The 26,302-nt window shown below is 35.3% G+C and overlaps 1 protein-coding gene and 1 long non-coding RNA gene across 2 annotated transcripts; one reads left to right on the forward strand and one right to left on the reverse strand.

Annotated features, from left to right (window-relative positions):
• Positions 1–4,163: 4,163 nt before the first annotated feature.
• Positions 4,164–26,037, reverse strand: LOC126822286 (zygotic DNA replication licensing factor mcm6-B). The gene is made up of 17 exons (XM_050551077.2): positions 25,881–26,037; positions 20,436–20,579; positions 19,330–19,440; positions 18,713–18,875; positions 18,385–18,524; positions 17,779–17,891; positions 15,581–15,729; positions 15,211–15,361; positions 12,599–12,744; positions 11,935–12,180; positions 11,319–11,474; positions 10,110–10,238; positions 9,708–9,869; positions 7,765–7,882; positions 7,042–7,206; positions 5,192–5,331; positions 4,164–4,751 (listed from the first exon to the last, which is right to left on the reverse strand). The coding sequence occupies exons 1-17, from the start codon at positions 25,970–25,972 to the stop codon at positions 4,623–4,625; spliced, it is 2,454 nt and encodes an 817-aa protein (XP_050407034.1). The 5' UTR covers positions 25,973–26,037; the 3' UTR covers positions 4,164–4,622.
• On the forward strand, positions 24,133–25,850 carry LOC126818933 (uncharacterized). The gene is made up of 3 exons (XR_008788339.1): positions 24,133–24,399; positions 24,567–24,746; positions 24,884–25,850. It is a non-coding gene; the product is annotated as an uncharacterized LOC126818933 (long non-coding RNA).
• Positions 26,038–26,302: the final 265 nt, after the last annotated feature.

Raw genomic sequence — 26,302 nt, forward strand, 5'->3', positions numbered from 1 at the left:
ATTATTTGGAATGACGAAATTGGTACTGAACGAAAAAGCAATCTGATTAAAAATACAGATGTATATTTCATTTCGTGTTTTTATACTTTCGATGGCCTACACTACATAACGATCTGACTACTTGTACTGGGAGAAAACAACATGGGTTATACGAGCGGCTTTTGACCCTATGACGTCAGACATTGATTAATCAAATCAGCGTTGACCTTTCTAGGGGTCTACCCACAGTTCCGTGCAGAGCACACCAAGAACCCGCCGTAACAGACAGTTTCATTGGCTAATTCCTCACATCAACTAGAACCGCTGTTATATTACAACTCTTCCAGATCCTAGGGTTGTGAAGACAAGTTAAACAAAATTTTGAACTAAACAAGCCAACAGTAAGGCTGATGTCCCCCGCCGAAATCCCCAAATAAATAGATGACACATATTAATTAATCACACATCTATTTTTTTCAAAAGTATCGAGCAATCAAACTGATTATCAACTATACACTAAGTTTCATCACTCTCTATCAGATAGAATCAAAGTTATCTTGTCCCAAAGCATCGACCAAGGAACTTGCTTATCTCTGCTTAGCTTTAGCTCGATATGTTAATCATTGAACTCAGTTAAGACGAACATCTACATCAAGTTTAAACATTCTATCTCAATTAGAAACAGAGTTGTTATGTTCCCAAGTCTTGACCAATCAAAATGCTTATTGCTCCTTAGCCTAAGCAGAAACTCTCATCATCGAACTTAGTCAAGGTATTGATGTAATGAAACTATAACACCAAGTTTCATCACTCTCACTTAATTAGAACTAAGGTTATTGTGTCCCAAAGCATCAACCAATCAAATTGGTTATCTCTACTTACCATAAGCAGAAAATGCTTATCTTCACACTCTATCATGGCATCGGCCTCATAAACACCTACACAAAGTTTGAACATTCTAGCCCAATTAGAAGGAGAGTTATTGTGTCCCAAAAAGTGTGACGGACAGACAGACAGACGGACGGACAAACCCATTTTAATAGTCCCCTGCTTTCTTCGAAAGGCGGGGGACAACTAAAGTTATAGTGTCCCAAAGCATCAACCAATCAAATTGTTTATCTACTTAATTAGAACTAAAGTTATAGTGTCCCAAAGCATCAACCAATCAAATTGTTTATCTCTGCTTACCCTAAGCGGAACGGACAGACAAACAGACAGACGGACGAACCCATTTTAATAGTTCCCTGCTTTCTTCGAAAGGCGGGGGACAATAAGCATGAACATTTACTCAATTCGAAGATCAACCAATCAAATTGTTTATCTCTGCTTACCATAAGCGGAACGGACAAACAGACAGACGGGCGAACCCATTTTAATAGTTCCCTGCTTTCTTCGAAAGGCGGGGGACAATCAAAGTAGGAGAGTTATTGTTTTCCAAAGTCTCGACCAATCAAATTGCGTATCGCTCTGCTTACCCTGAGCAGAAAATGCTCATTATCAAACTTAGTCAAGGTATTACTGTAATGAAACTATACACCAAGTTTCATCAATCTCACTTAATTAGAACTAAAGTTATCGTGTCCCAAAGCATCAACCAATCAAATTGCTTATCTCTGCTAACCCTAAGCGGAAAATGCTCATCTTCGAACTCCATCAAGGCATTGACCTAATCAACACATACACCAAGTTTGAACATTCTAGCTCAATTAGGAAGAGAGTTATCGTGCCCCAAAGTATCAACCAATCAAATTGCTTATCTCTGCTTACCCTAAGCGGAAAATGCTCATCTTCGAACTCCATCAAGGCATTGACCTAATAAACACATACACCAAGTTTGAACATTCTAGCTCAATTAAAAGTTATCGTGTCCCAAAGCATCAACCAATCAAATTGCTTATCTCTGCTTACCCTAAGCGGAAAATGCTCATCTTCGAACTCCATCAAGGCATTGACCTAATCAACACATACACCAAGTTTGAACATTCTAGCCCAATTAGGAAGAGAGTTATCGTGTCCCAAAGCATCAACCAATCAAATTGCTTATCTCTGCTTACCCTAAGCGGAAAATGCTCATCTTCGAACTCCATCAAGGCATTGACCTAATAAACACATACACCAAGTTTGAACATTCTAGCTCAATTAGGAAGATAGTTATTGTGTCCCAAAAAGTGTGACGGACAGACAGACGGACAGACGGACGAACCCATTTTAATAGTCCCCTGCTTTCTTCGAAAGGCGGGGGACAAAAAAACGAAACTAAATAGCATCTGTGTGTTTTAATCAGATTGAACGAAAAAGCTAATGAGAAAACACTTTTCAGGTCAATTTTGAAACGAATGGTTTCTGTCCCCAAAATTACATTTTGTCCCCTCCCCGCCCCATATAATTGGAATCTTACACACATATTTAGAGATGCAGCGGAATTAAAAAGTAATGTTAATACCAAGCTCTAAGAAAATCATCATTTAAATCAAAGTGAACTCATTTCCTGCCAAATCCCCCCACCCCCCATATACACACACCTGCTACCACCACCTCTCCACATTTTCCAGATTATTGAAATGTGGAAACCAGTCATATTTTACACTTCATTAATTGTGCTGTATATTATGCATTATTCAGATTGGGGAAAAGCAGAAGACTAACAATTTTAATACTTTTACTTTTCGAGTACAGATAATGCCCTTTAGTAGCATTGTCCAAATTAAAAATATTTCACTTTCCAGAAAGCTCAGTCAACAAAAGCGATCATCTGATTGATATTATGCATTATGATATTGAAGAATTTCAACAATTTTTGATATCTTGTATTAAAGATAGGTTCCCAGAAAAGTATTTATCGAGTGGTTATTTCCAATAAAAGTATGGCAATTTTGGTATATATGGAAGGTAGAGATATCCAATCTTACTAGAAAAATACTGGATTCCATGAAAAACACCCATGGAGTGTATACAGGACAAAAATGTCAGGGTTCCCCCAATCGACAGCCTGCGATTAGGAATATCTGCATGTGTGACGTCAAAGGTTGCACGCGGAGATTGAGCGCTTGATGTACATGTTGATGAACTTTACGAAGAGTTAGACGTACAACACTTTAAGAGTTAAAAACTCATTAAGTAATTATCAGAAAACCATTAGAATTTGTTTGGTGTTTATGAAGTTCTGCCCCATGCTAACGTTTAGTATACGAAACTTTTAACATCATGGATTTAGCTGTTCAAGTCATAAAGATTCATTGAAAATCAATATGCTTGTTCGTCTCAAGGCTTTAAACTCTGTGTATCAATCTGAAGTCAATCGGATAACTTTAGCCTCAGGGTCACAAGATTTTTCAAAGTGATCAAGAGCCATAACTTTGGCAGTAATTATCCGAAAGCGTTGAAAATCAATGATTCTTCACCTCATGGCCTCAAACACTGTATTAACTTTAGCCTCTCGAACATCCACAAGATTTTTTGAAGTGATCAAGGGCAATAACTCTGGCAGTAATTATCGAAAATCACTGAAAATCAATAGACTTCTTCGCCTCATGACCTTAAACACTGTGTATAAATTTAAAGTCAATCGGATATTAACTTTAGCCTATAGAGCGTCCACAATATTGTGGACGTCGGACCGACAACAATATACGACCACATTTCAATGTTGGCGTATAAAAAAAGATAGGTTGCCAGGCAACAAGAGTTGTCGCATATTTTTTCTATTGTCGGTAATGAAACATTTATATTACACTAAAATCTGATTAAGAGTAACATGCTAATGTTTAGTATACGAAACATTTAATATCATGAATTTAGCTGTTCAAGTAATCAAAATTCACTGAAAATCAATATACTTTTTCGTCTCAAGACCTTAAACTCTGTTTATCAATTTAAAGTCATTCGGATGATAACTTTAGTCTCTAGAGCATCCACAAGATTTTTCAAGGGCCATAACTCTGGTAGTAAATCAATAGGCTTCTTCGTCTCATGACCCTGAGTATAAATTTAAAGTCAATCAGATATTAATTTAAACGTCTAGAGCGTCCACCAGCTATTGTGGAACCCGAATGGACTGACCGACGACAATATATTTTTATGTGGGCATATAAAAATTGTTGCTTTGTGGAATTATGGACAGGATGATAACAATGTGCAACCACTTTAGAATGTGGATGTATCTAAATATGAAACAACCATTGTTTTTTTCAACAGCATTTAATTAATATTCTTCACATGATTTTTATGGTTTCAACAAATTATACAAAACATATTTCTATTTACAGTTCCATTGTATTTACACAATATAATTCTATTTCTATCAGATCAACAAATCTCCAACAGCTACATACCTTTGACATATTTGTATACCAGCACAGGTGGTTTTCCTTCAAATACATTTTAATCATTTCAAGAAATATTTATCAGAGTTGATGATAAACATGAGTTTTAAAAGCACTTGAATTCTTGTAGTAGCACTGGCTTTCAAATTATAGTAAACTCTTAAAAAAACCCAACAACTTCACCACCAGTATACAAGACAGTGATGATAGGTCAATAAATGAGTTAAATGTATCTGAATGATTTCAAACATCTTGAGATGTACAGCTTAATGATAGAATTTGCATAGTTTATATGGTACTTTTTGTTACAAAAACATCTGTTCACTGTTGATCTGCAGCGTAATTTGGATGTACAACAAGAATTGGGTCATCTTCTCGTACTAATGTATCCTCATCGTTTTTTGTCTTGGTTTTTAAACCTGTCTGTTTCAACTCAATCAAAACATGATCCTACAAAAAAAAATATTTTGAAAATTTTTATTCAATTTGCCGCAAATGTCAAGACTAAGATTTGTTTTGTTTTTCTTTTTATCCTAGTCTATGCTTATGTTATTGACGCATGTTACAGCTTATAATTTTCTTTGGACTGGAAGCTTTTGTCTGCGATATCACCTCGGTGGAAGCGGACGTAAAATACAACTAACACTAACTAACATGCAAGCTGAAGGTGGATCTACTCTTAGCAGTAATTGTAGAGCTAAATGCGATTTCCACTCTGAACATACCACAGAGGTTGTGAAAATTATTTTAGAATACCGTAACCAATCGAAACTTATCTGAGATACTGACATAACACCCACCCCTCCAATGAATAATAACAGATGTGTGAGGTAAGAAATTATTGCAAATCAGTTAACCAAACAGAATCAATTTAACTGATAATGACTTACATGTTGAATAAGCCGGTCTATTACTTTTTCTACAATAGTTTTTCTCTCTACTAATTCTGACTCCGACTCAATTTCACCTTCAATCTCTCGTAAGTACCAACCAATCAGATCACTCTTCCGCAAACCTAAGGCATCGTCATCTAAATTAGAAAGGAAGCAAATAAGAAAGAGAAACAAGTGACAATAAATAAACAAATATCTGATCAATGTTGTCCTTCATAGTGTTATTATGTGGGACAATTCCCACAAATAGTAATTATGGGTGATTGTTTTGAATGCTGACCAATCAAAATAAACGATACATCCTCTGATGTTTTTACTTTGTACTTCTATTAAATCTAAATTGAATAAGCTTTTTGGAAATGTATATTTCATTCCCGTCCAATATCAGGCATGATTTTGTCTCTTCCCAAAAATAACTAAAAAAAATCATCACGCAGAAGATTTTTGTACAATTTAACTTGCAATGGTGCATTCTGGGGCCACCTTTTGGTCAAATTTGGCGTCGCAGTATACTCAAGTGGTACATCAAATGCCTATTAAGTCAAAGAAAAAAAGCAACAAAACAAGAAAAACTTTCCACCCCTGACTTCGTAGTTACTTTCCTAAAACATACATTGCCGTAGCCTTTTTCCGGTTGACGTAATCTCTTAATGAAAAGGCCCACCTCTTTCCTGCCAACCTCCCTCTTTAACTCCATTTCCATGGATTCTCTACGTTGTCAATGCTCTTAATTTCATGTTTTGCCGCCATTTTATTTCGCAGCCGAGAAATGAGACATTTCGTATACAGTATTTATTCGTAGACAGATTTGTATTACAGGTTTCATTTCTAAATTCAATTTTAATATCTGCAGGATGGCTTGGAGGGCAAGATTATCAGATTTGATATTTGCATAATAATAAAATCGTACAGAAAATGTCAATATCCCGTTTCTAACAAGCGTGACAGGATTATTATCACTAGGAATCGACCCACACAGACCTGGCTAGATAAGAAACCACTCTACAGGTCAATTTCCCCACAGATTACAATTTCTTAGAATTTCATTGGACAACAATTATTGTGGTCTCGATTGTGTAGGTCTGATTGTTTAATTCTACGGTAATAACGGACAAGAGACTTGATAATGAAGCAAACTGTGTTTACTTTTAACTCGGTCCATGCTTTAAACAACGGGTTCATAGTGAAGGCCTGAGTTTTTAATGAACTGAAACTATTCTCCCTCTCAAGACTTGGCGACATTTATTACCCCCCCCCCCACACACACACATTTTTTGTTGCAAATTTAGACGAATCACGTGAACAACCCGTGAACGACTGCAATAGCAGAAATCCGTTCAAAAACGGGAAAAAAATCATGCCTGCAATATGCAGAATCAGAGAAAATAATGTGAACATGGTCTGGCCAGTTTCCAAAGATTATTTTTTAATTTATGTTTATACCTCTTAGTGGGTTAGATCTATTTAAAAAGGCCAACTTCAAGTTTGGTCAAAGGTCACAAGATGTAAACAGGGCTAGAGCTAATTGAGCTGACCTTAAATAGATTTAGCTTCTCTTATTGGACATAGTGAATGTCAAGGAGATACAACTGATCAGAAACACCAATTTAACATAGTAAGTGCTGCAATGGTTAACGGAATGATAATGCCCTTAACCACAGCCGAGAATAGTGGGATAAATATAAATACAGCCCATTTGGTTCAGAAAAATAGAACAATAAACCCAATTTCATTTGAATGCCTTGTATCCTTACAGGTCAGTTTTTCATTAGAAATAAGAATGCTATTTTGTTCTGTTTAACCAGCAATAAAAGTTTTTTTATCACATGAAAATATAGATATCGTACCTTCTACAGCCTCTTCTTTACGTCTCATATACACAACAAGTAGATTGGCCATGTGTTTATATTCCTCATACGTTAATTTCAATGATTTCTTACTAGCTGCCGTCTGGTCATCTTGTTCTGTTGTTTCCTGTGATGGTTGTGTCTGGCTAGCTGGAGTTTCTGAATCTACCAAGATTAGTATAAAATGTTAATTTCATACATTCGAAAACATTTAGCAAGACAAATCCTTTTTATAGCAAATAAACCAAAATATATGCATTATCTAGATTTTCTAGGTCAACTTTTTCTTGGGCCACACAATATATAATATTCTGGTTCTCATATAGAGCAGTGTCCATTCAAACCATTTCCAGTTGAAACCAGGAATGTGCCACTGGCTCTATTATAAAGTACACAACCCACATAAAAGTTACTGACTTGTAACTGTTAAAATTCAATAGACTTCTTTGTTTTATAGGTTAAATAATGCACATAAATTTCATACAGATCATATAGTAACTTTTGTTTTTTAAGCATTCACAAGATTCTATAAAGTGAAACAAGGTCCATAAATTTTGGAAGACAGACGCAACAACACTAACAATGTTTTTTGGAGGAATCGTTTGAGAACCAGAATAACTTTTTGGCCCCTATTTTCAACTGTCAAGGAAGATCATTTTTTTTTTTTTTTTTTCATCAATACAAAGAAATAGTTTGAAATATACAATACATAACAAAATGTACCTTCTACTTCCATTTGTTCTGTGTCATCCTCCTCCTCAAGATGGATGTCTGGTTGTTCTACTCTAATAATAGACTTATTCAACAAGCGAAAAGCTTCTTTTACATGTTTTGGTTGTACCTATAGGAAATAAAATATCAAAATTTTTACATTTTTGAAACCATTATAAAGCCCAACAAAATACTAACAATTAATAATCCTTCCCTTCCTAAATTCTCGTTGTTAATTTGACAATACCATTTTGAGTATTGTATTTTATTTTACAAATGCCGCTAAACTGGCTTGACGTTGTATCGCATATACCCGATTTGTCGGTTTTGCGGCTTGAGGTGACATTTGACCTGGGCCATAATAATAACAATTCAGTCAATTAAAATGCTCCAGATCTGTTGGTAACAGATCATGACGAAGATATTAATGGTTCTGATTACGGCAATGAGAGCAATTTGAAAGTGAATACCATTCAGATTCAGACGCAAAATAAAGAAAATGACATCGATGATAACATTCATAAACAAGTTGTCAATGTATATGGCCGGCGATAGAAATAATGGAATGGCACGTGGTCGGGGTATAAGCAGACTTCACAATATGCATATTCTACCACCCTGGAGATTGAATACGACTGGTTTTGTATCATAGCATTTCAGGCCAGATCTTCCAACAGGACCAAAGAATAATTAATGAAGATAGTACCCCCATTAGATTTTTTTTTTCGATCTTTTGGTATGATACAGTGTGGGAAATATTAGTTAATGAAACAAACCGCCAGGCTGCTCATGTGAAAATTACCAAAACAAATAATTATGTGGCAAAGAATTGGACAGAGATAAGATTAAATGAAATTAAGGCCTTTTTTGGATGTCGAATTACAATTAAATCACTTGTACATAAGGATAGATATGAACAGTACTGCAAAACTAAGGATAATTTTTTAACAGCCACTCCAGGTTTTCCGAAAATTATGACACAAGACAGGTTCTTGGCAATATGGTCTATGCTGCATTGTGTAAATGAAGAGAACCCAACTGTAGACAAAACAGATAAGATCTATAAGTCCGGGCCGATTTTTAAATGACAAGTTTATTGACCGACAGTAAGCATGGCTATATTATAAATGCAGAAGTGTATACTGGTAAGTGGGCAGATGCACTGACTGTCGATAATTTAGGAATCACAGGAATTCAGTTGTTAGAATGACTAAAGATTTCCAAAATCAAAACTACATTTTGTTCATGGATAGGTTTTACACCTGTCGGGTTGGCTGAATATTTAGTTTACTCTACAAAGGTATTGGTATGCGCGGAACTGCGATGACAAATAGAAAGGAATTTCCTCAATTCCCGAAGAGAACAAATAAAGAAATGCACAAAGGTGACAGCGAAATTCTTTATAATAGTAATGTGTCTGCTCTGGTGTGGATGGACATAAGGCCTATTTATTTTGTGTCATCTGTGTATGTGGATGCCCTATTTACTTCTGTACCCAGGTATGATGCAAAAGAACATCCCGGTTTCGTGTCCAGTGGTGGTGAAAGCATACAACCAGTTTATGGGAGGCACCGATAAGAATGACCAAATGACGCGTCTCAAAAAGTGTCAACACATTATAAATGGCCACAACGACTAATCATGGGAGTTTTTCATGTAGGATGCTTACAGTGCTTATGTAATGCAGAACACCCAACGACTAACAATAGATGTGTTGTACAGAGAAATACAGAAGGGCTAAATTGAGTTGTCCCAATGCGCTAGACAAAGACTTGCCTACAAAATCCAGAACTGTATACTGGTGTAATCATTGTATTGGAGATGAAATTGAATAAAAATTAAATATTGTAATTAAATATCTTTGTTTCATCATTTCACACAATTTTAAACACATAATATCAAATTAACACCTAGCATTTAGTTCCAAGGGTTAAGTAAAGAAAATTGAAACCCACCTCATCTTGACAGTGCATTCTAGCCATAGATTCTGAGAGTCGGATCATACTCTCCAGTTGTCGCACTGTAATTCTCCATGCTGATTTAGCGGCACCTTGTCCATCTCGCTGACGTAATCTCTTGTATTCATCAACCATATAATCTTTAGACTCTTTCTTTATCTGTCGCAGGTAAAAAAAAAACAAACAAAAACAAAGAAAGATTAAAATTATGAACCCTCTGAAGATGCCAGAATTTGATTCATAGGAAGATTCTCAACCACCAAATTCTTTAAGATTAAATTTGATTTAAGTTAACTCTGTTGTGAAATCCATTCATGATATTTACTTGTATTCTAAGTAAAAGCTGTTTGACTATTCTCCAGAAAAACAGAATGACCACCATAAACTGTATTGACTCACCTTAGGTTTAAACTGTCTGGCAAATAATATATATCGTGTGATATCTTCTACACTATAAACACGCTCATATGATTGTTCATTATGACTGTGTAATTCTACAATTCTTCTAGCAATAGCATAATCTGTTACCTGCCAATATAATTTATTGAAATGATTCCCTTATTGGTCATTGTATTTTTGGATCAGGACCTGGTCCCCAAGCGCTATCCATCTTTTTCATGTGACGATGATCTTGCCACAATTTCAAGATTTCGGTGATAACATGCTTGGGTCCGGGCCCATATGGAACTATTATAATTGTTTTTTTGGGGGGTGTTTTTTTCCGTTTCTACAATTTCTTGTCATTTTTGGCCATCTTAAAGGTCAGCCATTATCACATTATGTGAGAGAATTGGTTAAACACGCTCCAAATATAATTTTAACATAGAGATCATTGCAACGATAGATGCGTAACAAAGATTTGAAGAAACAAGTGATGGAAAAAAATGGAAAACAAGAGTTATCCTTCTCTTTAACTGACTGAAGTAATTATTGCTAATCGCTGAAAATCAATAGTATTCTTCGTCTCATGACCTTAAACACTCTGTATAAATCTAAAGACAATCGGATATTAACTTCAGCCTCTAGAGCATCAGCAATGTGGGCGCATAAAAACAAGGGAATGTACGGGCCTTTTCTATTCATCTTGTTTTCTCTTATCTAGTGACATTAAATTCTTTTATTTGAATTGTCAGACATTGTCTCACATAACTTTTGGTCTTCGAAGGAATCATCAGTGAGCAGAAATTCAACTGTGTATCTGTTACCGATCATTACTTCAGTCAGATATATAGAAGGGTAACTCATGTTTTCCATATTTTGCGTCACTTCCGTGTCTTGAACTCTTCGTTACACATCTATCGTAGCAATGTCCTCTGTGTTAAAATTATATTTGGAATGTGTTTAACCAGTTTTATCACATGTGATATTGACTGACACCAATACTGTCCTTTAATTTATATCTATCTGATTGCTCACTCATGTTTTCTTTCATTATTAGTCCATAAGTTTTCAAAATTCTACAACAATAAGGGTTGTTTTCATTTTAACTATCATTATGTTACAAAAGCAAATCAACCATTTCAGTTTGTAACAAACTAAGCTGAAGTAAACATTTAGTTTATGTACTTTCTATAAAAGTTAATTTGATGATATAAAGATCGATCTTACCTCATTACATTCATCAACCAGAATAAAGAAAAGATCAAATCGTGACATGATAGGTGCTGTTAATGATATATTCTGTTTTAATGATTTCGTTCGGTCATACCGTCCACCAATGGGATTAGCTGCAGCTAGAATTGATGTTCTTGCATTGAGAGTAGCCTGAAAGCAAAATTATTAATTTCAAAGCAAGAGCTACATGCAAATAAATATGCAAATCTCTGGCTCATGGGAAATATCTTCCTACAGGAAAAGCTTAAAGTTTATCAAATTACATATTTTATTGCCAGAATTCCTATATTTGAAGAAAGAACAAATGAAATGGGGTTTAACATCCCACTTTCATGATCCAACTGGGTTAAGAAAGACAGACAATGAGGGAAATTTGAACAGGACAGCAATTGAATTGCAACCGCCAAGGGTTCTTTAACGTGAATGCCAAGGTGGACATGGGTTATTGTGTTTTTTGGTATCACCCGAACGACTAGATGCTGTTCTTTACCAGGCCCTCCTCCCTGTACCACTGACAAGTGGAAACCACGTCAGAAAATCCCTAGGAACTTTCTTGGACAATCGAGGCTCCCTTATATTTGAAACGTTAATCTAATCCTATACAACATACCCTAACACCAGCTTTAGTAATAGATATTGTCTGCTGTTCCATGGCTTCATGAATAGCCACCTGATCTTTTGGATCCATTTTATCAAATTCGTCGATACAACACACGCCATTGTCAGCCAACATCAACGCTCCAGCTTCTATAACAAATTCATGTGATTCTTCATCTCGTACCACGGCTGCGGTCAGACCAGCTGCTGTACTGGCTTTACCACTTGTATATACAGCTCTCGGTGAAAACTCTTCTACCTACCAAACAATATATATCAAATTACAACAAGAGAAATCAACATCCGAGGTATAAGGCAAAAACAATAATACTTGTGTTTACTGTTACTTGGCACCTCAAAATATTAATTAAAGCTCAGTTGCTGTCCAAGGGTCTGGAAAATAATATTGATTTGGACTAAATTTCATTGTTGGAATTTGTCTACAGAAAACCATGCCAAGAATGATTTATAGGATCTGGGAAATGGAAAGAAAAGGTTTGGAGTCAGCAATTTTAGCTCTAAAAATAATAAGATCTGTTGGGTAACCGTAAACATATTTTTTTATTTTCGCCTTATGAGTGTTGACATCATGCAACTGTTATTAAACTGAAAGGAATTCGTCTCGAGATGGATCAAAATTGTTGAATCGAGAGTCAGAGTAAATGTAACATATTTACCTGTTTAAGAAATTGACTTTTAGCTGTACTGGGATCCCCGACAACACATACATTAATATCTCCTCGTAATTTGGTTCCCTCGCCTGTAGTTTTAGGTACTCCACCAAATAACATCAATAATATACCTCTCTTGACCTCTTCATTACCTGTTCAAATACATGGACAATTTCATAGACATTACATCAAACTAAAGTCTCAACCAATCACATTGTTTATCTCTGCTTAGCCACAGTGGAAAATATTGTCAAGGCATTCACGTTCTACCTCAATTAAGATAGGTTGCCAGGCAACGAAACATACGCCCACAGCAGATAAATCCTTCGAGCCGTCAACAAGGGTTGATACATATTTATTTATTCTTTTGTAGGTAATTGGGAGCATTTACAAGACAATTTCATAGAGCAGATTTTAATTTTTGTTGTTTGAGGGTTCACAAGGTTCTACAAACTGAAACAAGGGCCTTAACTCTGGAAGTAATTTACAGAAATTTTTGAAATTTGACAGGCTTTTTCGTTTTACTAATTACAAAATTGCACATAAATTTCATACAGATTGGGTGATAACTTTTGTCATTTAACATTCACAAGGTTCACAAAGTAAAACAAGGGCCATAACTTCAGAAATAATTGAGAAATTCAATAGACCTCCATTTCACAATTTTAAATGATGCATATGAATTTCATATATATCGGATGATAAATTTCATCAATCGGGCATTAACAAGGTTGAACAAAATGAAACAAGGACCATAACTCTAGAAGTAATTATTGTAAATTGCTGAAATTCAATAGGCTTTGTGGTTTCACTAATCTAAACGATGCATATAAATTTCATACAGATCAGATGATAACTTTTGGCATTAAAGCGTTCACAGGGTTCAACAAAGTGAAACAAGGGCCATAACTCTAGACATAATAAACGGAAATTGCTGAAATTCAATAGGATTTTTCTTTTTACCAATATAAATGACGCATATAAATTTCATCTAGATCGGCAGATAACTTTTGATGTTAGAGCGCTCAGAAGGTTCAACAAAGTGAAACAAGGGCCATAACTCTAGAATACTAAACGGAAATTATTGAAATTAAATAGGCTTCTTCATCTCACTTATGTAAACAACATCAATTTTAAAACAACTGGATGATAACTTTTGGCGTTAGGAGCGCTCACAAGAAGTTGTGGATGATGGACGATGGCAATATACATCCACATTTCCATGTTCACAAGTCTCGACCAATCAAATTGAAGTCCCTACTTAGTTGAAAGGCGAGGAACAAAAATATTGATACTTTAATAGTACATACACTTTGCAACTTATTACTTTATGGACCATTTTATTTACGTACATTAAAATCCAACGATTCGACTTATTCTTCAGATTGACTCCCTGTAAAATACCTTACATACCAATATTAAATAATTAATATACTTTTGTGTAAATGTTCTATGCTCTGCTGGGCTCGAAATTCGTTTTTTCGATCGAAGGCCAAAGTTTAACCTTGATCCAAGGCCAAAAATTGAAAATCCAAGGCCAATTTTTATGTCATGAATTATGATATTATCAGCTTATTTAGAAGGTTTTAATATGTCGATCATATGTAAATCTGTTTATTGTAGATCTTGTTTCTCAGTCAAAATGTTGTTACAGGCCTGCCTATCACATCACGTTCAATATTTTTATTACTTTCACAAAAATAATGCATCCTTACAGTTATTGAGTTAAGGGAGAAAATTCTTATCGTACCGTTTTTAGTACAATTTTTTTATTCTAAAAAATGGGCATGTAGCCATATTGAGAGTTGAAAGTATTGCTATATCATCGGTAGAGCTGGGTAAAATATCGATAGTATCGATAAGATATGCCAAAAAGCACTATCGAGTACCGGTATCGTTCTCTTCGTCTATTTTTCGTACAGACGTGGGACTAGGACTAGGAGTCGACTCGATGTTTTCTGTGACTTAACCCTTCGTATATAATACAATGTCAATAGCCTACATCGGTCACTTTATATTTACTTCAAAGTCTCAATCTCATTTTAGCTTTTTAAAAAAAATGTTAAAATAAATTCACGCACATTTAAACAATACTTTAGTTTGAAACAATAATTGCCATATCATGGAATTCGCTAAATTGGAGATACACATACATAGGCCTATCAATGGTATTTCGTCATTCAGAACCAAGGCTACATTATTTAAAAATAAAGAACAATTTATACGTAATATGAGACAGTTTATTATTAATTAGACGAACAAAAAACATCTATCAGAGTATCGATCACAACATCGTATGGTTTGACTTTAAAACACGTTATCCAGTCTTCATTACGACCGTGAAAATAAGATTGTTTCGATACTGATTATTGATAGTAAAAATAACTCTCGATACCCAGCACTAATCGGCCATCATACATGGCCTGGGATAGTTAAAAATCGGCCACGAATCTGCAGCCAAATTCTAAAATTCGAAGGCCATGGCCGCCGAGGCCGCCGGCAGTGTCGAGCCCTGATGCTCTGCCTTCATTACACATCTTGTGGGTCTAGTTTTAAAATATCATCAACTGCCATCAAAGGTCCAAAATAAGTTTTAGAAAAAATAATTAAAATCTTACCATGTATTGTGGGGAATAAACTTGTACATAAATTATGATATAAATTCTTATCATGACTCATTTCATAAACCTTCTGCCATTCTTCATCTGTCATTTGTTTTTTAATTGTTTCTGCAGTCATCTCTTCTTCACGAAAGTCACGACCACCAAACTAAAAATTTAAAAAATCATTTAAATACAAAATATACAGAGAGGAAAAAAAAAATCATAAGTAGTAGGCATTAAGAGCTATTTCAATTGAATGGGCTATTCTTTTATTTGACCATGTTTAGATATAACATAAAAATTTAAGACTAAATATTTAGGGGGAAAAATAAAGAGATTTAAAATAAAGTTTTCATAATTTTGGTTAAGAATAATGACAACTTACTCTAGGGTTACTAGAAGATACTGTACAGGCTAGAAAAGCAAGTCTATATGTTAAGTCTCTGACACCCAGTGCTCTTAAGCCTCTAACACCTTCCATCTCGTTACCCTGGTTACCGCGAACTCTTGCACCAGTCTCAACTCTACCTTGTCCTAAAACAAGCCAAAGTCAGGAATCAATTCGTGAGAGAAAAATCGGGTTTAAAGTTCACCCAGGACTAACAATGGCGGATTCTATTAATAATTTGCTTGGGGTATTTAAGCAGTGGGAGGAAACCGGGGACTAGAGAGACCCATGAGGTTGGACACACCACTCGACTCAATGACAGCCCTTATGATCGAAAGTGCACACATTTAACCATTTAGCAATCGAACCGTCCTCAATACAAATAGCCCCAAGAAAGCCCACTACATTACCAGCAGGGTATATGACAAGAAAAGATAGGTTGCTAGGAAACGAAACATACGCCCACAGCAGCTAAATCGTCTGAGCAGGCACAAGGGTTGTTGCATATTTATTCCTTTGTAGGTAATTGGGGGCCTTTACAAGACAGTTCCATACAAGGTTCTACAAACTGAAACAAGGGTCTCAACTCTGGAAGTAATCTACAGAAATTGTTGAAATTTGACAGGCTTTTTCGTTTTACTAATTTAAATAATGCATATAAATTTCATACAGATCAGATGATCAATTTTGTCATTGAAACGTTCACAAGGTTCACAACCGCCATAACTCTAGAAATTATTTAAAACAACTGGATGATACTTTTAGCGATGGACAGACGGACGGATGGGGGCGACAGCCTTATACGTCCACATTTTCATGTGGGCGTATAAAAACTAGTGATTGCCAGGCAAGATACGCCCACATTTTGCAAGCGATGGATAGAGAACAAGCTAGAAACAGAAGTGATTTTTCATACAATCAGGGGCCATAATCCAGAAAGTTATGGTCTGATGTGTGCAAATATCGAAAGGGACCGAGATCTTTGGGACATAAATACATATTTTCAGTTTCATCAAAATCCACAAACTTGGCATCACCTACTTACACTCAAAGAGCGACGATTTTGTCGGCCAGTTTTGTTCCGATTTTCTTCAAATTTGAATTCAACCTTCATTATTGTGGAATGGTGATATATTTTTAAAAAAAATTAAAATCTGATAAAAAATTGTGACCTCCAGAGAATCCACAAGCTAAAAAACATGATTCTTCGTACTATTAGGGGCCATAATCCAGGAAGTTATTGTCTGATATGCGCAAATAGCGAAAAGAACCAAGATCTTTGGGACATAACATATTTTAAGTTTCATCAAAATCCAATAACAATTGTGACTTCTAGAGGGTCCACAACCTTGGTATGACATAGTTTTACACTATTTGCGTACAAGGAGAGGCCATTTTGTCTGGCAGTTTGTCAGATTTTAAGAAATTCAAACAGTGATATTTTTAAACGGTTTTTAAAATTGAATACAAATTGTGACTTCTAGAATTTGTTTGGTTTTTATAAAGTTAGTATAAGAAACTTTTAACATCCTGGATTGAGCTGTTCAAGTCATAAAGATTCATTGAAAATCAATATAAGATTCATTGAAAATCAATATACTTGTTCATCTCAAGACCTTAAACTCTGTGTATCAATCTGAAGTCAATCGGATGATAACCTTAGCCTCTAGAGTGTCACAAGATTTTTCAAAGTGATCAATGGCCATAACTTTGGCAGTAATTATCCGAAATCGTTGAAAATCAATATGATTCTTCATCTCATGGCTTCAAACACTGTGTATAAATTTAAAGTCAATCTGATATTAACTTTAGCCTTTAGAGCGTCCACAAGATTTTTCAAAGTGATCAAGGGCCATAACTCTGGCAGTAATTATCGGAAATCGCTGAAAATCAATAGGGTTCTTCGTCTCATGACCTTAAACACTGTGTATAGTATAAATTTAAAGTCAATTGGATATTAACTTTAGCCTCTAGAGCATCCACAAGCAATTGTGGATCCAGGGTAGCCAGGGGCGACGACAATATACGACCACATTTCAATGTGGGCGTATAAAAAAGGCAAGAATCTAAATTCTTACAACATTGGTATTTGACTCACAGAAACTTAGAAGAAGACTTTAGTTACATTTAAAACTGAAATACCTAATACTGGACTGACGGAATACCAGTGAAGGGGCGACATAAATCAGACATACCTGGTGTAGCAATAGTACTGACATCTGGTACAACAATAAGCGTTCCAGTGAAGTCACATTTATCTCCAGCTTGGGCTGTTTCTACTGCTTCTGCTCTTAATACTATCTCTACACTGGAATATTTATAATGAACATAATTTGAGTGATGCCATTAGCCATTATATGCTCACACATTCGATCACCATTTCCTCCAATTGCGACAAGAGTGAACCACCCCAGAAAATCTGGAGGAACTTTCTCGGCCAATGCTGGGATCAAACACCCGACCTCCGGGTTAGCAAACCAGCGTCTTATCCACTTGGCCAAAATGATTCCTGTCACGGGTTCAAACGAGAAACTAAACCTAAGCTTAGTTTAGTACTTTAATAGACAACTACTGAGAATTATTTTGAGTGTTCTTTGAATGGATGGATCCAGGTCTTTTTAATGCACTGACTTTGAACATTCCAGCTCAATTACAAGCATAGTTATTGTGTTCCAAAATGTGTGAAAGACAGACAAACTCATTTTAATAGTTCCCTGTTTTTTTGAAAGGTGGGGGACAATGTTTCTATTTGAAATTAGCATATTTATTTGGCAGTGGTTATAAATTTACAGAATACTAACCTTCTAGGTATACTACCACGTGGTAATTCAGCTTGTGTTTCTTGTATTCTAACTTTCTGAAAATCTACAAATCTTGATTTGTTGACATCTAACATAAATCTCTGCCGATTATTACACACAGGATTTCTACATATTGTAGGCTGAAAAAACAATATTCATTTTTAATATTCATCAGAATGGTATTGAGGTGGGTAGGCGTTGGCGAGTTAAGTTTGGATACAAAGAGAGAGAGAGTGAGAGAGAGAGATATTTCCAATTGTAAAAAAAGGTGTGAAATAGATTAATAACTTTCAACAGACTAGAAGATTCCAAGGCTAAAACCACTGACCTGTGTAAATTTAAACTGTTGTTCGACATCCTTAATGACAGTACGACAGTCCAAACACATGAATGTTCCACTAACCAACTCGGGATGTACAGGATGGGTTCGTACAACTTGACCAGTTATACGTAATAATGTTCCTATTTTAGCTGTTGTCATTTCACGAACTCTGAAATAAATGTAATTGTATTGATGAAAACTACAGTTTCATCAACTTTTAAATCAAGAAAGCCATATTGACAAATAGAAATGAAATGGGGTTTAACGTCCTACTATTGTGCGTCACTGAGCAGTTTTACTGAATGTACCAGCGTTATACAAGATGGATTATTATTATTATTATTACTATTCTGCTCTGAACTGGGCTTATGAAGACGGGCATACGCCATACAGTGTGCTATGAGGGAAATTTTGCCCAGACAGCCGCACTACGGCCTACTCCTATGACATATCGAATTCCAACTGTCAAGGGATCTTTCACGGGCACGCCAATGTGTACACAGGACCTGAAAGCTGCTCACGAATTTTAAATATGAATCTCTTGTGGAGTACAGGATTAATTGCAGAAAGGAAGTGTTCCAGTAATTGTATTCCATGCACTGTTTATTTCTCATTATACTTACTTCAATCTGGTTGGTACTTCTGTAAAGCTGACATAAAATTCCTTTAATGGAGGAATCTGTCCCCAATCTTTAGCATAATTTCTAACAGCTCGACATATAAACGGATAAACTCTAAAAAATAGAAATTCAAACAATACATTACAGTGGACTGTGACTTCCGACATCTGAATACTACGGCATTCTGTGAAATCCATCATCATTTTCATGTCCCGACATATTTCCTTATTTCTTCAACCCAAAAAGTTTTGAGTAATTCGGATTATGAATTACGACATCGATCAGCGGTCCTGTCACACGATTTGCGTACAATTAACATTGAATTATCAAGCCTTCAATCAGTGGGTGTTAACCGACAAGCAATCGCCAATCAATTATCTGTGAGCATAAAACATGTCGGTCTTTGTTGATTACCTTGATAAATTTATTATCTCTTGGTATATGATGTGAGTTTCCAATGTCAAATACAGTGACATTATATATAAATTGCCGAGATGAAGAATCATAATGCAAAGCATGCCCGGAAGGATTTGTAATTGGATGTCAAGCAGCAAATTATAGCAGATTTTGAGAAAGTTCCATGACCTACACAGAAGGAATTAGCAAAAGTACGAATTCAAAGAGTGGTTTAAGGGCGTGGACAAACACAACCTGTCAATCAATTAGTAGGGTAATTGTAAGGCTTGAATGACAAGTGCTATTTAGTCAACTTTAGACGATTATATATATTCAAACTAAATTGTTATGTTATTGTGTCTTGTTATGCAATTGTTTGATATAATGTAATAAAATTTTGAATGTACAGAAAGCGTTATCATATAATAAGTTCTGTGTATTTGAGTGTGCATTATAATAAAACTTCTGGTATTCCAAGGTACAATAATACTTCTGGTATAATTGAGGCAACTGAGTATTCCGACATGCTGTCTAATCCAGCATAATGTATCGAACCTGTACAAGTTATATACACAGAATACAGAACACCCAAAAATTCACTTATTTGGCCAATTCAAATAACTAACAATTTTGTTTTGCTTTATAAAATACTAAAGGGTTGTTAAAATTTTTTCCAAAACAGCTAGGAAAACTAGAGAAATTGTTAAAGACACCTGTAATATTCCTCTAATATAGTTGTGGCCAACTGTTGGTTATATTTCTCTACATCTTCAAAATCAACTGTCAGCGTATTTCGCTCTGGTCGAATCAACTCTTGAACTTCCGATAAATATTTTGATTCTCCATCTGAAGCAAATCTGAAAAATATATAATACTAATACAAGTTTTGAACAATTACTCATTAAAAAACACAGTATTTATTATGTACATCGTACACAGCTAAGAACCAGTTAATCAGTTACGCTTTTTTAAAATGTCTACTGAAATTAGGACATTGTAATTGTATGAGGTGAGGTCTAATCTGCTAGTAGTATAAATAAATGAAGAAACTGATTCGAAAGTGATATATGAATTTCTCCTTAATAAAAGACCATCTGGTCCCCCTTTTGTTATCTCAATACGATAAATATTGATGCAAATGTTCATAATAAAATGATAATTTGCATGGCTTGAATAGAAAAATAGTTGAATGCTTTGGACTTAAAAAGACCTTTTCGTCCCCCTTTTGCTGTCTCCATTATGATAAATGTTTAAAACAATTTATATTTGCATGACTAGAGCTAAAAGAGTAAAAAAATAGTTAAATGCTTTGGCATGCTACCATTTTGTAGAACGTTATTTCGGTTCCGCGTCATTTAGGACTCAACACAGATGATCTTTCGGACTCGGATGAATATTTAAATAATCGAATCAACACACGGACGCAATTATCGCTGATTGACAACTCACGTTTTTCCTCGTCTACTAAGGAACTGCAAGGTTTCTTTGTGCATACTACAATAACATAGGGATTATTGGTTAATCAGCTTTAAATTATCCCACTTTGATTGTTGCCATGTCTAATATTTTCCAGAAAAGAGTTTTCTTTGTACGCACTAATTTATCCATTGGTACTGCTATCTATGGCAAGCTTGTCGAGGAATGCATGTCAACGTGTAGCTTACGGATTATTGTTAAAAACAGTGCATGTCGATTAAATTTTTACTTTGGTTTTTTGTGTAGGTTATTTTGAAATAAATTCTACAGCATATTCTTTTTTAATAAAATAAATTATTTTTACGGGAAACGATAAAGAACCACAAGTGCAACTATGTTTTATCGCATGGTAGAGTCTTTCAATAACCATGTGTTTCATGTTAATATTTTCTTTTGTGTTTTGGATTGGCCTATTTCTAATAAATTCATCAGCTACTTTTTATATACATATTACAGATAAACATTCAACATTGAAAATTGTGCAGTTCCTTGATAGATCTATACAGTGTGTGATCCACGATTCCACGTGCTGTACTTGATTGCGAGGGGGAAATTTTACCTGTATGTTATTTTATGATAAAATCACTTTTGGTTTATTATAGATTGATTTGACAGTAATTGTGTGTTCAACCTTAACTTTCAACTCATTCCCGAGTCCGAAATGTCACCTGTTCCGAGTCCGAAACGTCGAGGCCATATTTTTTTTGATTTCGAAATGTCAAAAGTCCGAATTGACGCTGGACCAAAGTGACATGTAATCTAGCATTTGTGCATACCCAAATGTAGCTACAATTAAATGTATCGTTTCACTGTGTTTAATACTACAATTGATACAGTCACTCTATGACTCCTTACGCAAGTTCAAATAGGTTCAAACGCACAATTGTCAACACATATTACATATCATTACAGTTTGTATTGAAATAAGTAATTATATCACAAATATTGAAGACTGGACCACTAAAATAATTACCGAACAGTTTTTCTTTGTGGTAATGCGTTCTACATTTTCAAATCGATGTTTGACGTGTGATGAAGTGTGTATGCCGTATAGCAGTTGGGTTTCATCAACAAATTATATAATTATGCAGTATTTAATGGTTTATTTAATGTTAAGCTATGTGCAGTACAGTTTTGGGTCAGTTTATGTGTAAATTAAGGGAGCTATTGGCCAGTAACCTTTTTGTAGTCATTTGAATAAAAAACTTGTGCAAAGGAACTCCGTAGGAAGAGCCACTACTGTGGCTGGAGTAAGGCGGAAGACATCAGGAGTGTAACCATTTCTAACCCAAATGTGTCCTTACTCCACATTGTGATAGCTGAATTTCTGTAGATCTATCTGGTGTTAGGCCTGCTATTTCCCCTTCACATACCCTACCCAATCTTTTTTCATTTCACCAAAGCCATTTACACTCACTAGGAAGTAGAGACACCCCGATCATCAATTCAATTGATAATGATAATAATATAATGAATAGGCTAATTCTAAAAAAAATATATATATTTAATTGAACGTTCTGCAGTTGCAGTTTTGGAACTTCCCATCATAAAGTCTTTCTCTGATAGATCAACAAATAAGTTCCAAACGCAAAATTAATACAAGATGCATACATATAATATGAGGAGAGTAAATAAAATATATTATTAGATATTAGCCTAGTGGGTGATAATAAATGACAGGTCAGGAGTCTATTCATCGTGGAAATCATCGGTAGCACGTCATTTCGGTCCCGCGTCATTTCGGACTCAGCACAAACGTCGTTTCGGACTCAGTATGGCGACTTTTCGGACTTACTCGGTGTCATTTCGGACTCAGTCAAACGACATTTAGGACTCGGACCGGCGACATTTCGGACTCGGACTCGGACTCAAATAAAACTTAAAATTATGTGTGTATATATTAGTAATAGCTGTTTTTCTTTCGTTGTAGGTGAGGCTCAAGACAGACCATTCACATTAATAAAGATTTAAACATTGTTAGTCTTGTTTTATTTATCCCATACAGGCCATTACTTGACAACACGCCTTTGAACTTGAACTTGAAGTAAAACCTATGCTACTTGCCTTTTTTGTATTTGTTTATTTACTTGATCGGATATTATTGTATTTTGATGAGTAAATTTTGATTGTTGACGATGAATTAGTTTAGATTGTTGACGATAATCGATCCGCGATTGTTGTTTTAATCTAGCGATTAGTGAATCCAGCGATTAGTGAAACCATCCCATTGTTGTATTTAAGATTAATAGCGATAATTGATCGGCGTTTCTAATAGCCGCTAAGAAATGATTGAGAAATAAAAACACTGATCGGCGTTTCTAATAGCCGCTAAGAAATGATTGAGAAATAATGAAGCCGTTAAGAAATGATTGAGCCCAAGCTCAAATGTATTATATATATGTGCCATATTTCAATTCAAATCATTCTCAATTTTTACACGAATCTATCATGGCTAGTGGAAATTGCGTAAAGTGTACCAATCCTGTCCGTCCTCGACAAGAAGGCCTCCAGTGCGATTCTTGTCTTTTATGGCAACATCGAACCTGCGATTCCGGTACGTAATGAAATTTTCTTTATTGTTATTTATTAAAACGTTTTAAATTTGTCGTTTCTTGTAAGTTATTGTTATTTATTAAAACGTTTTAAATTTGTCGTTTCTTGTAAGTTATTGTTATTTATTAAAACGTTTTAAATTTGTCGTTTCTTGTAAGTTATTGTTATTTATTGAAACGTTATAAATTTGTCGTTTCAGCTTGTAAGTTATTGTTATTTATTGAAACGTTATAAATTTGTCGTTATTGTTATTTATTGACACGTACCCGCAATCCGGGAATATTATTATTTTATTTATCACTATTTCAGGCATCACTCGGGATGAGTACAGGAGTTTAAACCGACATAGAACTGCTTTTGAATGGAAATGCTGTAGATGAAGACTTTATTGACAGCAACGCTCCCGGCTTCTACCAGAAGCGGGTTAAAGTAGGGGAAAGGCGACATCACATCTTTGCCACTGAAGATCAACTGCGACTTTTGGCAAAGGCTAAAACGTGGTACATGGACGCCACCTTCCGAGTTATCAACAAACCATATTCTCAATTATTTTCTATCCACGCTTTCGTAAAAGCCGGGGAAACCACGAAGCAGGTACCACTTGTCTTTTGTGTAATGTCCGGGAAGAGTCAGGACGATTACTACAAGGTAAGATGTGATCTATAAACTCGGAATAAAAAAATGATATAAATATAATCGGAAAAAATGGAGAAATGAATAACCGGAGAAATGAATATAATCGGAGAAATGATTACAATCGGATAAATGAATAAATATAATCAGATAAATGAACGTTTGGTTTATTTATTTTACAGGTTCTCCGGGCAGTGGACAAGATGCTACCAAGCCAGATTGCCTTGGAGGGATTTGTGGTGGATTTTGAGGCGGGGTTATGGCAGGCCCTTAGACGCCGTTTTGTAGATATAAGAATTCAAGGATGCGTGTTTCATTGGACCCAGGCCGTTTTCCGGAAAATTCAAGAAAAGGGATTCCAGGTATGTTGTGCGTTCTTCTTATAATAAATCTTCTTATAGTAAAATAAAAAAATTCTTATTATAATATCTTCTTTTAAAGTACAAGTGCACAAATAGATTTTCAGTATTAATATATTTCTAATATTTTATTATTTCAGACAGCGTACAACGAAAAGGGGGACGTGTTTAATTATTTGAGGCGATTGATGGCTCTCCCTTTCCTGCCCGAAGAACACGTGGCGGGCATGTTTGCCCATTTGAAAGACAGGTGCCCAGAACAGTTAGAGCCGATATGTACATACATAGAAGATCAATGGATTTCATCTCGTCTGTTTCCAATAGAAGATTGGTGCGTGTTTATGTTGCCAGTGAGAACCAATAACGACGTGGAGGGCTGGCACAACAGACTAAATTCCCGTGTCAACGCCAGAGGTCCTGTGCCATTTTATCTATTGATTTGCGCACTTTTTTCAGAAGCTACAAAGATACCACTGGACCTCACAATGATGTCGGAAGGTTCATTGAGACGACACCAAAGACGTCGGTATCGACATGTAGAAGGCCAACTTTTTAATATATGGGATTCATACAATGAAAAACAGATGAGCACTAGTAGACTATTAAAAAAAATAAGTCATTTGTATGGTCCACCCGCTCAGTGAAAAACAATTACATAATTAAAAAAATGAAAAAAAAAAAAAAAAAAATGAATAGCCGACTAAAGCTATTTTTTCATCAAATAAATACACGTGTTGTTATAAATGTTGCGTTAATGTATGAATGTGTATGTATTTATACAATAAATGAATGTTTTATATGACCGTTGTTATCGCTATATGGTATGTTTAAAAATAAAATAATATGCCCGTTGTTATAAATCGATGTTATCATTTTATGCTATGTTGATAAATAAAATAGTTTATAAAGTAAATTGGCGTCAGTGTGTTGTATAATTCTATCTTACCTACCCGAGTCCGAAACGTCACCTACCCGAGTCCGAAACGTCACCTACCCGAGTCCGAAATGTCACCTACCCGAGTCCGAAATGTCGGGGACATATTTTTTGGAGTCCGAAATGACGTAAGTCCGAAATGACGCGGGACCGAAATGACATGTAATCAAATCATCGACATCGACAAACTTTTCTACACTTACTCTTCCAGAAAATCCTGAAATAATTTCTGACATCTTTCACCGACTTGATCTTTGATTTGATTAGTTTGTTGAGCTTGATCAACGACATCCATGATGGCTTCGCTCGATTATCAATCAACAACAAAGCCTTTCCCGCCGTATTAATCACGTGTTTTCTCCCGCCAAATTTTAGCTGACCCTGAGGTCATTGCATAGGAAATAAGTCACGTGGTATTATGTAGTCTCGATTTTAGTTTTTTTGACTAACCAGTCCATTTTTTCGCTCTTCTACGGGCTTGTGCACAACTGTCAACTTCCAATAAAAGCGAAAATTCCAAGGTTACAGGACAAATAATACACGAATTTACGATTTGATATTGAATAGATTGACTAGTTAATATTAGGGATGTGACCACAACAGATATAAACCATAACGGAGACAA

Source organism: Patella vulgata, chromosome 5, assembly GCF_932274485.2.
Source record: "Patella vulgata chromosome 5, xgPatVulg1.2, whole genome shotgun sequence".
Taxonomy (NCBI): domain Eukaryota; kingdom Metazoa; phylum Mollusca; class Gastropoda; family Patellidae; genus Patella; species Patella vulgata.

Coding starts and splice junctions, on each gene's coding strand:
- LOC126822286 (XM_050551077.2), bottom strand. CDS start 25,972: ATGGATGTCGTTGATCAAGCTCAACAAACTAATCAAATCAAAGATCAA. Junction 15,730..17,778: donor CAGTACTATTGCTACACCAG/GTATGTCTGATT, acceptor GGCTTGTTTTAG/GACAAGGTAGAGTTGAGACT. Junction 7,207..7,764: donor AGAACAAATGGAAGTAGAAG/GTACATTTTGTT, acceptor TAATCTTGGTAG/ATTCAGAAACTCCAGCTAGC.